This window comes from Vipera berus (genome assembly GCF_964194415.1).
Source record: "Vipera berus genome assembly, chromosome: 1".
Lineage (NCBI taxonomy): Eukaryota > Metazoa > Chordata > Lepidosauria > Squamata > Viperidae > Vipera > Vipera berus.
In genome coordinates, this window is record NC_138202.1 from 321,289,149 (window position 1) to 321,307,261 (window position 18,113).

The following is an 18,113-nucleotide window of genomic DNA, read 5'->3' on the forward strand; positions in this document are numbered from 1 at the left end:
GTGTCTGTGTATAAAAAAAAATACTATTTGCTACTTTCTTCTGCAATAGTTTAATAAATTCAAATTTATTTAAGATAACATTAATGAAGCAATAGTAAAAAAATATCAGGGGACCTTAGCAACAAAGAAATATCCCGTGGCATAGCTTAATAGCTAGAGTTCATTTAGTGCAAATCTGTAAGTAGTAATGACAAGGACGATGACTTTCTATATCCACATATAATTACGTTCACATAGGAACTAGGGAAAGAACTGGAAAAAGTGCAAGACTAAACAAAGCCATCTTACATCTACACAAACGTGCGTACTGATGTAAACATTTGCAAAGATCAAACATCGATTGCAGAGTGGTACACTTCCTTTTTTAACAGTGGCCACCTTTTTTTCCTGCTGTCTTACGAAGGTATTCGGAGCTTTTAATAAACGAAAGGCTCAAGCTGTCCTCCTGATTGGCTGCTCTTCCTGGGACAACGGCCAATCATAATAAGACTAGAGCGCCTGTGCGTCTGCGCGGGACGATTTGAATTTTTCTGAATGCTTCCTGTCAGTTACGATGGATGCCGTCTGCTCGGAGGCCACCATGGACCTCTCAATTCGCGCACGGTGAGTAACTGGAAGGGCGAAGCGAACTCGCCTCCCGCGGATTTTTGGCCGAATCTCTTCCATACTCGTTTCATACTCCTGCGACGGTCAGCCAGACTAGCAATATTTTGCCTCCCTAGTATTTTACGCAGACTCAAGAGGCGGGTTATAATTATGATGGCGGCGAGGGACTTATCTTTCTCATGGGAATTGCCCTGTGCAGGTTCATACGTGCTGCTATTAAATGTAGCATGCAAGTGAAAGGAAGTACTGAAGCACAGGGGGGATATCAGCAATTTCATACCGTTCTTTTGTTTCGGTATGATAAGCAGTGCTGGGAGAGCAACCCTGAACACATTTTTAGCTGAGGTACCAAGTTTTTGATCATCCCTGGGGATAGTAGTGCTTTGCTCTTAGTTGTGAGATAACTGGGGTTAGTTTATTTGGGGAAAAAGGAAGCCTGTAATAGTTTGGGTTTTGTTTACCTGGGCTTTGGCTTTTTTTTCCTTACTGTTATCTGCAGTTTCTTTTCCTGCAGTGCACACACACCCAACATTATGGCATATATTTATTTATTTATTTATTTTAATTCCATTTATATCCCTCCCTTCTCCGAAGACTCAGGGCGGCTTACAAGCTTAGCAGTAGCCTTCATTCTATGTATATGCCTGCTTATTAGGGCTTTCACACACACCCCAAGCGGCATTATTACAAAGTCATAAGTTATAATAATTGTTTGCTTGTTAACATTATGTTAATATTGTCCTATTGAGCCAAAAGGTTATTTTAAGAAGTAATATGTAATTTCATTTCAATAGCAACCTTGACGATATAGTTGCTATTTGATTCTATATGGGAGGATTCTGATGTGGAAATAGATTTCACTAGTGGAAGTTGATTAATCAGCTTCTTTTTTCAACTCCCTCATTTGAGGTTGTTTTTTTTTTTGCTTTGGTCTTCATTACTTTCAAAGGAAGTGTGCTGTTTTGTAGTCAGAAATATTTTAGGAAATCATAATTGGAGCTGGATGTCTGTTATTTATACATAATTATTATCATTGACCAGGATTGTGTCTTTTTCTGACTTTTGTATTTAACAGACTGCTATGCAGGGTTTTTTTAATACAGCAGTTATGATCTAAAACAAATTTAAGGGGCTGCAATCTTATATGTACTTCAAGTCAGCTGTGCACTGTGCAGCATATTGTACAGCATAGAAAGACTATTAGATTTTGGTTGGTACATTCTGACATTGGCCCTGATAATAAATGCAACATCCCACTCTACAGGAAATTTGTTTTAGAAGAGCTACTCACTGCAGATTAGCTAACTATCACTTTAGTTTCCTCTCTTTTTTAGAAGGGTGAAAATAATTAGGTTTAATTATTCTGTGAAAAGGCTTGGTGATGGAGACAAGCTTACGTTTACTTAAATTGGAAATAAATCTTATGAAACTAGTGGGGTATAGAGAAGACTTTAAAAAGTGCTTTATGGAGACTACACTTAAATTTTCACATATGCAGCCATTCATCCTAAAACATGTTCTTCCTATCAGCAAAACTTTTACATGTATTTTATTACTTTTTAATTCATAATAAAAGAAAACAAGCAGGTATAATCAATAAATGTTGTTAGTTGTGAAGTCGTGTCCGACCCATTGTAACCCTATGGACAACTTTCCTCCAGGCCTTCCTGTCCTCTACCATCTTCTGGAGTCCATTTAAGGTCACGCCTACTGCTTCAGTGACTCCATCCAGCCACCTCATTCTCTGTCGGCCCCTTCTTCTATTGCCCTCAATCTTTCTCAGCATTAGGCTCTTCTCCAGTGAGTCCTTCCTTCTCATTAGGTGGCCAAAGTATTTGAGTTTCAACTTCAGGATCTGGCCTTCTAAAGAGCAGTCAGGGTTGATCTCCTCTAGGACTGACCAGTTTGATCGCCTTGCAGTCCAGGGGACTCGCAGGAGTCTTCTTCAGCACCATAGTTCAAATGCTTCAATTCTGTGGCGCTCAGCCTTTCTTATGGTCCAACTTTCACAGCCATACAAGCCTTGACTATACGTACTTTTGTTGGCAGGGTGCTGTCTCTGCTTTTTAGTATGCTGTCTAGTTTTTCCATAGCATTCCTCCCCAGGAGCAAGCGTCTTAATTTCTTTTTTTATTTTATTTTATTAAAGAGTTTTACAAAAACAAAATTTTACAATATATCCCCAAATCCCTCCCACCCCAAACCCACCCACTTCCCCCCCCACTTCCCAGAGCTAAATACAGGATTATAGTTACAATAATATTCTAAATAAAAATTATGCATAATATACAATTAACCAAATTCATAATGTGCTTTAACTCCCCTTTAACATAACTACAAACAAAGTACCAATAACAATATCCCACTAAAATCTACTCATAAGCTAAATGGAACATTTTAGTCCCATATTTGTTCTGAATATAATTTATCCATCTCCTCCAAACTGAAATATATCTTTCCTGTGAATGATATTTCAAATAAGCAGAAATCTTAGACATTTCTGCAAGATTTGAAACTTTAAACACCCATTCTTCTATAGTGGGCAAACTATCCTTCTTCCAATATTGTCCCACCAGTAACCGTGCTGCTGTTATCATGTTCAACATCAAGTTAGTTTCTTTAACATCACAATCTACAACAATACCCAATAAAAACAATTGCGGAGAAAACTTTATCTTTCTCTTAAAAATCTTTTGAATGTTCCACCAAATTTTGATCCAAAAAGCTTTTATATTTCTACAAGTCCACCACATGTGAAAATAGGTAGCTTCTAAACTACCACATCTCTAACATTTAGACTGTAAATTAGGATACATGTTGGACAACTTGGGATCCAGATGCCATTTATAAAACATTTTATAAAAATTTTCTCTTAAGTTTTGAGCCTGAGTAAATTTAACATTTCTAACCCAAATTATCTCCCAGGTGTCCAACGAAATTGGTTCCTGAAGAGCATTATATATCCTCTTTATATGTGCACAATTTAAATCTCTAATTTGTTTTACTAAATTTTGATCTATAATTGTGATGCCAACCTTTTGATCTGACTTCCACCTAACTTTCATTTGGGTATATTGAAACCAAGAGTAACTTATGTTTTCTTGTCTTAACTCCTCTAATGATTTAAGTTGCCAATCAGTCCCTTGCAATCTAAGTAGTTCCTTATAAGAAACCATATCCATACTCTCTCCCATAGATACGCCCTCTATCGCGTGTCCAGGAATTCCCCAAATCGGTATTTTATAATTTAACTTATAATAATACTTTTTCCAGACACGCAATAAAGCACTTCTAAGAATATGGGATTTAAAAGCCCTGTCCACCTTCTTATCGTAAAGCAAATATGCATGCCATCCATATACCAAATCCCATCCCTCAAGATGAAGTATTCTCTTGTTAGTTAAATTAAGCCAATCACTAACCCACGTCAAGGCAACCGCATCATAATACAATTTCAAATTCGGCGCCTTGAGTCCCCCTCTTTCCCTAGCATCTTGTAAAATCTTAAATTTAACTCTTGGTTTTTTCCCCGCCCAAATAAATTTATTAATACCCTTCTGCCATTGATCAAGTTTGGCATCCTTTTTCAATATAGGTATCATTTGAAACAAAAAGAGAAACTTTGGTAGAACATTCATTTTAACAACTGCAATTCTTCCCAGTAATGATAATTGTAATTTTTTCCAATTATTTAAGTCCCTTTGTACCTTCGACCATAGTGTTTCATAATTATTCTTATACAATTTTACATTTGAGGCTGCAATATATACTCCTAAATATTTAACCTTCTTCACTATTTCAAAACCTGTTAATTTAAATAACATATCCCTTTCACTCATAGATAAGTTCTTAGATAATATCTTAGTCTTATTACTATTCACCTTAAACCCAGAAACCTTACCATACTGAGTTATAATTTCCATCAAATCTATAACCGACTGTAACGGTTGGGATATTGTCACAACCAAGTCATCAGCAAAAGCTCTCAATCTATAATCATTCTGTTTTATTTTAATTCCCTTTATCATAGAGGACTCTTGAATTTTGATTAATAAAATCTCTAATGTTAAAACAAACAATAATGGTGATAGGGGGCAACCCTGTCTTGTACCTTTTTCAATTTTAGAGGTCTCTGTTAATCCCCCGTTAACTATAATTTGTGCAGTTTGTTGTTCATATATAACTTTAATAGCATGTAGAAAACCTTCTCCAAAATTCATCTCCTCAACAACTCTTAATAAAAATTGCCAATTCAATTGGTCAAAGGCTTTCTCTGCATCCAAAAATATCAATGCTGCGGGGACTTGGTTGTTCTTATCCAAGTATTCAAGCAGGTTAACAATTTGTCTTACATTATATTTCATATACCTCCCAGATATAAATCCCGATTGATCACTATGAATCATTTGTTTCAAAACTTGCATTAATCTATTGGCCAATACTTTAGCAAAAATCTTATAATCTGTATTTAAAAGCGATATAGGTCTATAATTTTTAGGTTGAGTAAGGTCTTGATCCTCCTTTGGAATCAACGATACAAAAGCTGTCTTAATTTCTTGTCTGCAGTCCCTATCTGCCCAGGAAAATAAAATTTGTCATTACCTCTATTTCTTCCCCATCTATTTGCCAGGAATTGAGATGGCCAGATGCCATGATCTTGGTTTTCTTAATGTTGAGTTTCAAGCCAACTTTTGCACTCTCCTTATTCACCTGCAACAAGAGGCTCTTTAGTTCCTCTTCACTTTCTGCCATTAGAGTAGTATCATCTGCATATCTTAGGCTGTTGATATTTCCCCTGGCAATCTTAATTCCAACTTTTGATTTATCTAGCCCTGCATTTCTCATGATGTGCTCTGCATATAAGTTAAATAGGTAGGGCGACAGAATATAGCCTTGCTGGACTCCTTTCCCAATTTTGAACCAATCAGTGGTTCCGTGTCCAGTTCTCACTGTTGCTTCTTGACCTGCATAAATCAATAAATATACGCATAAAAAAAGAAAAATAGAAATAATTAAAGCATAAAGAAAAGCACACACATACAAACACAAAGAAAGTTAATACTGTACATATAAAAATATATACAGAGGTGCAAAAACCTAACCCCCTCAAATCCTGGTGTCTTATTTTCAAATAGCTCTTAGTGTTTATTAGTTACTCACTCCCCTAAATAAAATTCATTCATTCAGTTATTTTATTGCTCAGGATTTTATATTCTTATTTGTTTTTAGCTGTTTATAGTTGCTTTGTAATTTTCTATTTTATATATCTTTATATTGTTCACTTTTAGTACTTAAGCGATGTACTCACTCCACATTGGTCTTGCTGTATTGAAGTTTTAATTTTGTCTTATTTTTGTCCTGGACCACATAAATAAAGATTTGTTTTACTGTAGAGTTTTCCTGGGAGGAATGAGTGAAGAATGTCAGGAGTGTTGGGAAAATGTAATCCCAGCAAGGTCACCCAAAGTATGAAGGTCATTCCAGCTGCCTAGTTAAGGGAAGCAGGGACGTGGGGGAGATCCTAGAAGTGGATGATCATTTTGGTAGCAAGGGCAAAGGGGTCACCTCTTACTGCCTGGAAGAGAGATAAACCACTTTTATATTTTATCAAGAAAACCATATAGATAAGATAAAGTGATTGATGATGTACTGAATAATGGGCCTCTAACTTGGATCACTTTTGACATGTTACTGAGGTTCTTTTGGAATACTAATGGTGTTTATGATGCAGCTACATGAAAGCTTTTGAGGAGTTTAGTTCCTGATGTTGCCGTGTAGGAAAAGAAAATTGAAGCCACAAAGAAAGAATTACAATGGAGACATGAAATGCAAGAGGCATTAACTCAATACAGTGAAAGATGAGTCAACTACTAGTTAACATCTTAGACATCAGTGAACTGAAATGGATTTTCAAGCAGAATATCATAGTGTTTATCATTCAGGACATGAAAAAAAAGGAACGGTGATGCTTTTATAGTCAGGAAGGATATAGCAAGGACAATACTTGGGTGTGATTCTACAAGGTGATAGAACAGCTCAGTTATAATAGCAAAGTCGTGTCCAGGTGGGATGACTATGGAACATCATAAACTGTCAGAACAAAAGATGGAAATCACCAAGAAAAGAGAAGGCAAAGCCAATGGAGACAAAGATCTAGAAAGGAATTTAACAAAAGAATTAGAGCTTTTAGAAGACACAAGCAGTATTACAACAGCATCTGAAAAGACATCAGGGATGAAAACAGACATGGAAAAAATCAGAAAAGATTTCCAAATAATCTCTGAATTCTGAAGGAGGTTCCAACCTCAATTTGGTATGCTAAAGAATGCAACAGGCAGATAATCAGGAGTCTTGTAATACAAGGGTCCCCAACGTCCTGGTCTGTGGAGTGCTACCGGTCCAGGGTCCATTGGGAACTGAGCTGCGTAAGCAGCGGGCGAGCATGCAAAGCTTTATTTGTGCATGTATGGGATTAGATTGTGTGTGGGAAACCATCCCCTCCCCACCACCACTGCCTTTGCCTGTCCACAGAGCCAGAAAGGTTGGGGACTGCTGTTGTTGCATCTTTTCCAATTATCCAATTTTGTTTAAAAATATAAGCTATTGTGAGTTGTATTTCACTTCAGCTAGGTCAGGGGTGTCAAACTCAATTTCATTGAGGGCCGCATCAGCATTGTGGTTGCCCTCAGGGGGCCGGGTGGGTATGGCCAGGGTGGGCGTGGCCTACTGGGTGGGCATGGCTAGAGTGCGTATGGCCTACTGGGTGGGCGTTGCCAGCTCTACATCGTTCGCATCAAGGGTCCCTATGGGGGCCTGGGTAGGAGTGGGACAGATCTGAGGGTCTCTGGCAGAAGGAGGGTCTCTGGGCCAGGGCCAAGGCAATGGGGGCCGTTTCCTCACTGTTTCCAGGATGGCTTCGCGGGCCGCATGAAACCACTTTGCGGGCCGGATCTGGCCCCCGGGCCTTGTGTTTGACATGTCTGAGCTAGGTTAAGGATTTAAACTGAGTCGAGGAGAAGGAAGAGGATAGGTGAAATTAAATTAAGAGTTTTTGGGTAAATCATAGCTCTGCGTTCACAGAAGAAAAATGATGCTTTTAAAGAAAAGAACACCATCCCTACTGTGAAACATGTAGGACATTTCATAAAGTTATGGGAGTTCTTTTTTGCCTCCTGCAATGGGTGCCTTGAATGTCTGCCGGCCATGACATTATGAGAGAAGCTCTTTCTGGTTGCAAGTCCTAGGCCCTCTAGCACAGAGGTCACCAACGTTTTGTGTGCCAGGGACCGGTTCCGTGGAGAGAGGTTTTTCCACGGACTAGAGTGTGTGTGTTTTTGTGTACTGCCTGCATCCCGTGGATTGGGGCTTTGCTTGTTTGAGCAGACCGGTTGCTGGCATGCTGCGGCTCGGTACTGGTCCAAGGACCGGGGGTTGGGGACCCCTGTTCTAGCACAATAATGAGTCAAAATATCTAAGGGAACCCAAGAATGATTAAAAGCAAAGAGCATTATTTTGTTTTCAAGTGGCCTGCTATGAGTTTAGATCTGAATCCAATGGAAGTACAGTGGAAAGAGCTGAAACCCTAGTTGAGAGAAGAACCCATTAAATCTAAAATTTCTGAAGCAGCTTGAACAAGAGCAGGACAAACTGCTAGTTGAGAAGAGTAAAATTCTTATGCAGAGCTACAGAAAGCTCTTATGATTGCAATATTTGATTCAAAACGATGAAATATTCAGGTAGGGTACCAACAATTATGGTCATGCTAGTTTCATTTGCTTTATTATTTAGATAAATATATTGAATCATACTTCAAAAGCAAGGTATCTGCTCTATGGACTATGTGATGAAAATGGTGGATGCCATGTTCGCCCAGGTTCGTCTGGTGCGCTAGTTGCGACCCTATCTGGACCTGGATGCCTTGCGTACAGTCACCCATGCACTTGTGACCTCTCGTCTAGACTACTGCAATGCTCTTTACATGGGGCTGCCCTTGAGAACCACTCGGAAGCTTCAGCTGGTACAGAGTGCAGCTGCACGGGTTCTTTTGGGGGTCTCCCGATACTCCCATATTACATCTCTGCTCCGTGAGCTGCACTGGCTTCCAGTTGCCTTCCGAGTGAAATTCAAGGTGCTGGTAATGACATACAAAGCCCTACATGGCATGGGTCCGGATTACCTATGGGAGCACCTACTGCCGGCGTCAACGTCCCTCCGTCCTGTACGTTCCCACAGAGAGGGCCTCCTCAGGGTACCTCCGGTCAGAGAATGTCGGCTGGTGACCTCCAGGGGGAGAGCATTCTCTGTGGGTGCACCAATCCTTTGGAACCGCTTACCAGCTGAACTCCGGATGGCCCCCAACCTTCGCTCCTTCCGGCGTGATCTAAAAACTTATCTATTCAAACAAGCCGGCCTGGCCTGATGGATTTGGGTTTTAAAATTATTTAACTAATGTATTCTTATTTTATTGCCCTGTACACCGCCCTGAGTCCTTCAGGAGAAGGGCGGTATATAAATCAAATAAATAAATAAATAAATAAATAAATAAATAAATAAATAAATATTTGTGTTGAATTTTAGGCAAATTGGGATTGCTTAGGAAAAAGGGAAGGGGCACCAATACTTTTGGCCTCATCTGTATACAAGAGATAGCACTTGGTAGAATAGCAGTGAAGACCTTGGAAAAGATATTCAGATGCCATAAAGGCTAAATCATACAGTCAGTAGTTTCTCCTACAATGGGTCTACGGAAGCAAAAGTTGGAGTTCAAAATAGCAGGATAGAAATAGTATTGACAGTTCTGAAATTTTGTGTTGGAGAAAACACCATGGCTAGTCAAAACAACAAAAACAGAAACGGATCATAGAACCAAGCAATCCAGAGTTCTCACTCCAGAAACAAATGACCAAATTATCCTATTTTGGATGCATATATGAAAACCTATCTCTCTGAAGACGTCTATAATGTTGTAAAAGGTGAAAGGAAAGAGAAGCTGATCAACAGCGTGGTGGATGAACTCAGTTACAGTGATGATGCATGCACTTTTGGAAGACTTGAAGGACCAGGTTAAGGACAGATTGTCACTCAGAAATAACACTAATGTGATGGCAAATACTGATTCATGCTTCAACAGATTCCATGTTTTCAGGAAGTAATTCAGCAAGATTTTTACAGAGGTGCTTTTCATTTCTGAGTGTGATTTTTATTATTTTTATCTTGCATTTGTCAATATTTTTATATTTTTCTGATAGTAAACCGTCTTTGGATTCTGGTGGTATATTTTATGTATTTGTATTTATCGCGTGACACATTCAAATCACATTTTGATTAAATACATTTTAATCGAGATGTAATCTGGTGGTATATATACCGGTATCAGAGAAATAAATAAAATGTCTTCAGCCTTAGGAATATTATAACAATGCCATCTTAAAAAAAATGAAACTTATAGTCATCAGTTAGCAGGTTTCTCTTTCTCATTGACAGAAAGAATAAGCATTATGGGAGCTGTAGTTCAGCATATCGGGAACCACATCTTACTGATTTTAGGGAAAGTTGTTTTTTTTCTAATATTTTTAAACTTCTGTACTGTAATTACAAAAGCTGATATGACATCGTTTTTTTCACAGAATGTTTGAAGCTCATATACAGAACTACAGTGGCAATGATCCACTTGATCCCTGGTACAGGTTGGTCTTTTCTTTGTCTTTACTCTTTAATATAGATCCTTAAATTACTATAAGATACTAATTAACTCACTTTGGTTTTAGATATTTTCAGTGGGTAGAAGGAATGTCAGAAGCAGAAGGAAAGCAAAATTGCCTGTCATCTTTACTGGAGAGGCTTGTGAAAACATTTCTAAGTGATAAGAGGTATCGTCATGACATGAGGTTCATCGACTGCTGTGTCAAATTTGTAGGTATATAGGTTGTAAACAATATTCATAAAACTTTACCAAATAGTGATGAATAAAGTAGTGGTATTGTTGATGTTAGAAGTGGATTTTTACAATTCTGGAATTAAGCTTTCTTAAACTTTCCGTTTTTGTTTTGATCATGGTTGGTGATCTCCACAAGTTTCTATTTTAGCTTATCAAGCTCATGCATTGTTTTTATACATCTTGGCTGCCTTCTCTTGTGTGAACTGAGATACAGGAGAATACTTATTTGACCATTTATGAAGATATTTTTCCACCTGTATGTTAAATCAGGGACAAGTCCCATCCTATAAAAATGTTTGTTTAGTAGGCAAGATAAAGCAGACAAGATCGGGGAGAGGCATAGGAACATGTTTCTTTCTCATTAAGAAAATTTCAGGAAATTCTAATTTAGTGGGATAGCTAAACATAATCAACATTACTGAATTTTCAATCTATTCTACTCCGAGTAGATGGACTGAAATCCATAGGACTACTTAGTCATGATTAAACTAAATTCTATTGAATTTGTGGAAGTAACTAATTCTGACTCTAAAGTCCAGTTATGAAAAATTACTTCATAACATTTATGGAATGGTATTTTGCAAACTGGTGACTATTTTTTCTTCTGTTTTATTACACGTGTTTACCATACTGTAGTTGAGATAACCGCCTTAAAAATAGTGTGCTAATGAGGTTGTCTTGTTTTTTCCCCTAGGCTGACTTCATTGATAATCCAAGCCAGTTTTTTAATTACATGTACAGCCAAGGAGTTGGTAGCAAATCATCTATTCTGTATATTTCTTGGGCACAACAACTTGGACAAGGAAATGTACATCAGGCATGTGCTGTTATTCAGAGAGGTATCCAAAATGAAGCCCAGCCAATTGAGAAATTACATCAGCAGTTTCAGTACGTTTCTGTTGTATGGCCTGTGTTTGATAGCAATGACTATTTTATCTACAGGATCTAATCAAAGGATATTATGTCTTTTAAAAAAAACTGAGTTGCCATTACTTGCTTTAATTTTCTCCTGAGCTATGATTTCTTGCTCCATAAAATTGAAGGCAAAATGTAAGTGGTCCAGCAAGGAAACAGTGTGTTATAGCCAGCCAACAACACTGTCTTTGCTAAATCTATTTAGAACATATCTTAGAGATGTTAGCAAACATTATTGTCATGTAATTGTAGTTAGCTAGAGCCAGAGGCCTTTGAACTGTGGTGCTGGAGAAGACTCCTGCAAGTCCCTTGGACTGCAAGGCAATCAAACCGGTCAGTCCTAGAGGAGATCAACCCTGACTGCTCTTTAGAAGGCCAGATCCTGAAGCTGAAACTCAAATACTTTGGCCACCTAATGAGAAGGAAGGACTCACTGGAGAAGAACCTAATGCTGGGAAAGACTGAGGGCAAGAGAAGAAGGGGACAGAAAATGAGGTGGCTGGATGGAGTCACTGAAGCAGTAGGCGTGAGCTTAAATGGACTCCAGAAGATGGTAGAGGACAGGAAGGCCTGGAGGAACATTGCCCATGGGGTCGCGATGGGTCGGACACGACTTCGCAACTAACAACAACAACAGTTTATTCATTCATTTATTTAAAAGATTTAAAGAGCAGTGACTCTGGGAGACAATGATTGAAAAGCACCATCATAACATATAGCCATTGAAGGACAGGAAGGCCTGGAGGAACGTTATCCATGGGGTCGCAATGGGTCGGACACGACTTCGCAGCTAACAACAACAAGAGCCAGACAGACTTGTTAGCCATTATTATTTGGAGAAGTCCAAATTGGATGACACTATCTTAGATAAAATAGACTAGAAGAGGCAAGGGCATTTAGCAGCTTAGAGGTAAAGGTATCCTCTCCTCTCCTATCAACCAATTGTTCAGCCACCGTTCAGTTATGACACTGCTGAAAAAATAACTTTAAGGCCCATTTGCAACCTTTACCCTGTCCCTCAATCATGTGATTGCCATTACAGTCAATACTTACGCTGTGCTTTACTTGTGAGTTTTTTTCCTTTTTTTTCCCCTCTGCCACTTGCTCTTCGATTAGGAGTCGCAAGTCCAGGAGTTGCAACTCCCTCTCAAAGAACAAGGGGCTGTCATAGCTAGGAGAGTCTTTGCACAGCTTCGGTTTGGGTTTCCCAAGCCCACCCGAGTCATGCTAGCAGAAGAGGCCTGCTGCAGATCCTGTCAGTAGGATCCAGGAATTGGAGGGTTAAATAAAAATTTTAAACTAAAAAGGAAAGAACATGATTAATGAGTAAATATCTTTGACCCAGGAGACAAAAAATAGGTGTGTACTGTGAGTTCAAACCACTGTGTTACCTGGTAAGCATGCTACAAAACAGAATTACAAATAGAAGGAGCTTAGATACTGTTCTTTTAGTGTTCATCTTATGGGAAGGCTTAAAATAATTCAACATCTCAGAATGATTGGTGTATTGAGTACATTTTCTGTTCATTATGTTGGTTTCCTTTATTGAAAAACGTAGGAGATTAGCCAGCATTTTCAATGTGAATAGCGTCGGAAACTATGACTGATTGTTTAACAACTGTCCAAATTTACGATGACCTTGGAAAGCATTTCTGACCATCATCATAATATGTTGCGCTCCCCTCTCCCTGCAGTCACATGACCACATTCCAGGCACTTGGCAACTGGTTAAATTTATGACTTGTTGCAATGTCCCATAGACACAAAACTACAATGTGATAGTTTTGGGTGGTTTCTGGGGGTAAAAATGCCTACTTGGGGGAATGGATTTGCTTAACAGCTCTATGATTCACTTAATGACTATCATAAAAACAGTAAATCAGGTCTGGTCATGTTGGTCCTTTCACTTATGACCACGATGACTTATAACCAAAATCTGAGTCCTAACTGTGGTCATAAGTCAAGTTACCTGTACTTGTAAACTGCCTTTTAACACTCTTCTAGTTCTTAAATTAAATCTTGTTTAATACAGAAAAAATGAGTTTCTTCTCTTAGATTTCTAGCATTGGTTAATACATTTTCACATTAATTCTAGGTTGTTACAGAATAGCTTGCCCCAGAATGAAATTTCAACTCCAGGTAGGTCTGATTCCATAAATATATTCCATGTAATGTAATAACTTGATTTTTTTTTAAAAAAAAAACACTTGATATTTCTTCATCATTCAGGAAACCATACTTCCTTCAAGAGTGGTACCAAATTGTGTTATTTTAAAAACTGTGTGTGTGTGTGTGTGTGTGTGTGTGTGTGTGTGTGTGCTCCCCAGCTTTCCTTGGACTTTGAGATTTCTAAAAATGGAGTATTGCATTCAGAGGCCTTGGGTGATCTCTTGTAAGGGAAGAAAATGTTTGTATAATGATATCAAAAACTTGATATATACAAATACTTCAACGTATGGCTGCTTCCTTCTCCAAAAATTCACTCTGATTACTTTATAACAGTTCGACTCTGTTTTTGAAACACTACATCTGAAAAATATTATCAAATGCATCTGCTTTCATGTGGATTGTGTGTGCACTCAGAAATCATAGAAGTCAATTAGCTTTTTAATTGACAGGTGAACGTTACAGTTAAGCATTATGTTTGCATGTTGGTCGAATCCAGCATTTGTATGTATAAAGTGAGATTGCTATGCGTGAAGTAGGTAGGGCTGTGCACAGCATTGCTGATAGGCTTTGAAGGCCAACAAGGATTATAGAAAACAAGAGATAAGAGAAAAGGTGGAAGGAGTTTATGAGCATTAGACTGGGGATTAGCATGGTAGCCGTGGAGGTGGAGGTGGGGAATGCACTGGCCAGATACCTGAAGGATTGTCATAAAGAACAAAACAAGATTTGTTTCTGTGTCCAAAAAGGCAAAACCTGACCTAATACAGTAGCATGAAGTTAACAGAATAAGATATTTCAATGTTAGGGAAAAAAAGGTCTTGATAATTATTTATTTTGCCCTCTTATTGAGATCTATAAATGAAGAAGCCTGATAATACTTCAAGGTGTTTTACTATGGATTTCAGACATTGAGCTAAGTGAGCTAAATCCCTTGCAAGGTCACCATTCTGATGTTGGGGATTAAAACCAAGTATGAAAACTGGACCAGGACCATATATTTTGAGTTGATAGGAAAGTATATCTAAATAAGAGTATGCCAAAAGAAAGGGAAACAAGTGGGAGTTGGACAGAAAGAAAAAAAAACCAATTTTGTGGAAGTTTAATGTATGAGATTAGAGATGAGATTTAACACATAAGATGCATTATGTTCATAGAAGGTAATTCTTCTTCCTTCAGTATTGCAATGCAGTGCAGAGCAGGCTGCCTGGGAAAGTGGGAGAGTGTTTAAGAAAGGCTTTAGGGCTAGGCAGACTTTTTAGACTGGTAGACTTGCCTATGGGACAGTATCCTTTTGCCTCATTCCACTCATTATTATAATGCAGGAATTGTATGTAGAGAGACATTATATTGTGTCCACTTTATCTTAATTTAATTTAATTTAATTTAATAATATTTGTATACCGCCCTTCTCCCTGAGGACTCAGGGCGGTTCACAGGGCAGAATAAAATACTAAATACAAACATTAAAAAAAAGATTAAATGGTTGCCCAAGTTAAAACAATTGGAATAGAATTCTAAAACACCAAGTTAAAATTAAGACACCAAAAATAAAAAACCCCACCAATCCCCATCAGGCTAGGCCGGCTTGTACAAATAGAAACGTTTTGAGATCGCGACGAAAGGAGCGAATCTTCTATTCTAGAGGTTTTCAACCTTTCTGGGCTTGCAGACCGGAGGGAAGGAGAGCAGCTCCAAAATTGGTGCACGGAGCCACACACACCGGTGCGGCACTAGTGGCCCCGTTTGCACATACAGTATATGAATGGCCGTGCACACAGACACATCCCACAGCGGCTAGCGGCCCCGTTTGCACATGCGCAAATGGGCTACGCAACCCACCCGGGGTAGCTGCCCTGTTTGTGCATGCAGAAATGGGCCGTGGACACCTGCCCCATGCTAGCAGCCCAGTTTGTGCCCACGCGCATGTGCAAATGGGGCCACAGCCGCTAGCATGAGTGGGGGGGAATGCACGCCCACGTGTGCGTGTGGCCCACTGGACAAGAGCCCAGGACCCAGAGGTTGGGGACCCCTGTTCTATTCAATTGTATTCAATTCTTAGATTCTGTCTCTGCAATTTTCTTGGCATACACATTATACATTATTTCATACACTGTACTTCTCAAAATTGATTTTTTCTTTCTGTCCAACTACCATTCGTTCCCCTTTCTTTTCTTTGGCATACTCTTATTTAGATATATACTTTCCTATCAGCTCAAAATATTTGTTTCTCTCCAGGTCTCACACCTAATTTTAATCCCTATCATCAGAGTGTTGACCTTGCAGGAGATTTCGTTCACTTAGCTCAATGTCTGAAATCCATAGTAAAGCATCTTGAAGTATTATCTGGCTTCTTCATTTATAGATCTCAACAGCAGAGCAAAATAATAATTACCAAGACTTTTTTTCCTAACATTGTACTGAAATATCTTATTCTATTAGCATGGAGCGTGGAGTTAGCATAATAGCATGAAGTTATTCTATTAATTTCATGCTATTAGATCAGGTTTTGCCTACTTGGGCACAGAGGTGGTTTGCCATTGCCTCTTTTCTAGAGAGAAAGTGACTGGCCCAAGATCATGCATTGTATCTAAAGTGGGACTAGAACTCAAAGTCTCCTGGTTTCTAGACCAAGCGGATTCTTCATTGTGCCTGCTAAACAGCTGTTTTTGGTCTGTTCTTGACTGCTTCTTACTTCACCATATAATACAGGTAGTCTTTGACTTACAACACTTTACTTAGTGACCATTCTAAGTTACAACAGCACTGAAAAAAGTGGCTTGTTACCATTTTTCAAACTTATGACCTTTGTAGCATCCCCATGATCATGTGATCATCATTAAGATGCTTGGCAACTGGTTCATACTTATGAACGTTGTTGTGTCCCAAGGTCATGTGATCACCTTTTGCAAACATTTGACAAGCAAAATCAATGGGGAAGCCAGATTCACTTAATAACCATCTTACTAACTTATCAAGTGCAGTGATTCAATTAACAACTGTGGCAAGACAAGTTGTAAAATAGGGCAAAATTCACTTAACAAATGTCTCATTTAACAACAAATTTTGGGCTCAATTGTGGTTGTAAGTCGAGGACTACCTGTGTATAGATGTAATGAGATTGCAATCTCTCCTTGTTTAAAAGGTTTAAAAAAAATCTCTCTTGTGTTGGTCTAACTTGAAAATGTGAACATAAAGAAAAATAGATTCTTCTCTGAAATCTAGTTTAGCTCTCTGTAATCTTCCTTGGGGAATAGGCCCTAACCCGGCTCTCTGGATGCATTGGATAAGGACTACCAACATCTTCAACCAAAATAACAAGCAGGCATGTCAAGTGTAGATGATGGGAATTGTAGTTAGAACATCTGGAAGGCCTTGCATAGGGTAAAACTGGTTTTGAAATTTCCAGTGTTTTAGTACAGTGTTACTTCCGATAATTGGTGCCCAACTTTACACATCTAACAGTATATTTTTCTGTAGTCGGTGTTTTGCAGCAACGTAATCCTCAGCTGGCTAATCAGTTGGCTTCTAGAAACGATTCGGCCTGCCCCTACCAGAGTCAGGTAACTAAAAATATAATCTGTTATTAAATATGCCATGATATTAAAAAAAATCCAATTTATACATGCATTTTTCTTTGTTAATTGTACAGCAATAGATCAATATGTGATAAGTTTTATGTTTAAACAGTTATGATTGATGTTTTCTTTTTACATTTTAATGGCATTAAAATATGCCATTATTCAAATAACTACTGCTTGGAATTCTCAGATGCTGTTAAGATCCAGCTCGCCAAAGCATTGCCAAATATAACTTCCCACTTGCATGTTTAAAAATGTCCACATCAAGGAAAAAATATTGGCTGAACATTTATAGCTCTGCGCTTTCCAATGTCCTCACCACATCACAAGATGGCCCTTTGAAGCCTGCAAGCAGGTTGTGATGCTATGTTTTGGCCCCACGCAAGTAGCAATTGCCCACCCCTGGCCTAAAACTTCATTAACAATGTTTTTCTAAGTTTGAAAATGCTGAAAAACCATGGCTCTTCAAAAGAAACTGCAGTCATTTAAGAGGAAGGGGAGAAGAATTGCAAGTCAAAAGACTTCAGCAACATTCCTTTAGACTTCATTTTAACACACATTGCAATCCTTTTCTGAGCTAAAAGTGCCCTGCCAGAGAGTAAGACAAGGCTAAAGAATGCTGGGGGCTTAAAAATTCAGGACGGCCACAGGGACTCTGACTTGTGTTATGCTTGAATATGACCAATATGGTTTCTGGGTTTTTTTTGTGATGAAACCCTTGCAAATACGTTGATATTTCAGCATACTGGGATCATCTTTCGGTAAATTCTACCTGCCTGCCACATTTCTCTATCATTTAGGGCAAGCTATTTGATAGCACTTCACTTCTTGATTTTTTTGGAAGCTACACCTCCCCAACTCTCGTTTAAATGAACACCTGTATAACAATAACAAACATCTATATATCA

General features: G+C 38.5%; 1 protein-coding gene across 1 annotated transcript in view; it reads left to right on the forward strand.

Annotated features, from left to right (window-relative positions):
* Positions 1 to 553: 553 nt before the first annotated feature.
* The window catches only part of BUB1 (BUB1 mitotic checkpoint serine/threonine kinase), a gene marked incomplete at its 5' end in the record, with an annotated part of 46,135 nt that continues 28,575 nt past the window's right edge, over positions 554 to 18,113 (forward strand). The window contains 6 exons of the mRNA XM_081314838.1: positions 554 to 603; positions 10,233 to 10,292; positions 10,374 to 10,518; positions 11,238 to 11,431; positions 13,554 to 13,597; positions 17,105 to 17,187. Of these exons, the coding sequence (XP_081170964.1) occupies positions 554 to 603; positions 10,233 to 10,292; positions 10,374 to 10,518; positions 11,238 to 11,431; positions 13,554 to 13,597; positions 17,105 to 17,187 (576 nt within the window). The remainder of the gene's footprint in view (positions 604 to 10,232; positions 10,293 to 10,373; positions 10,519 to 11,237; positions 11,432 to 13,553; positions 13,598 to 17,104; positions 17,188 to 18,113) is intronic.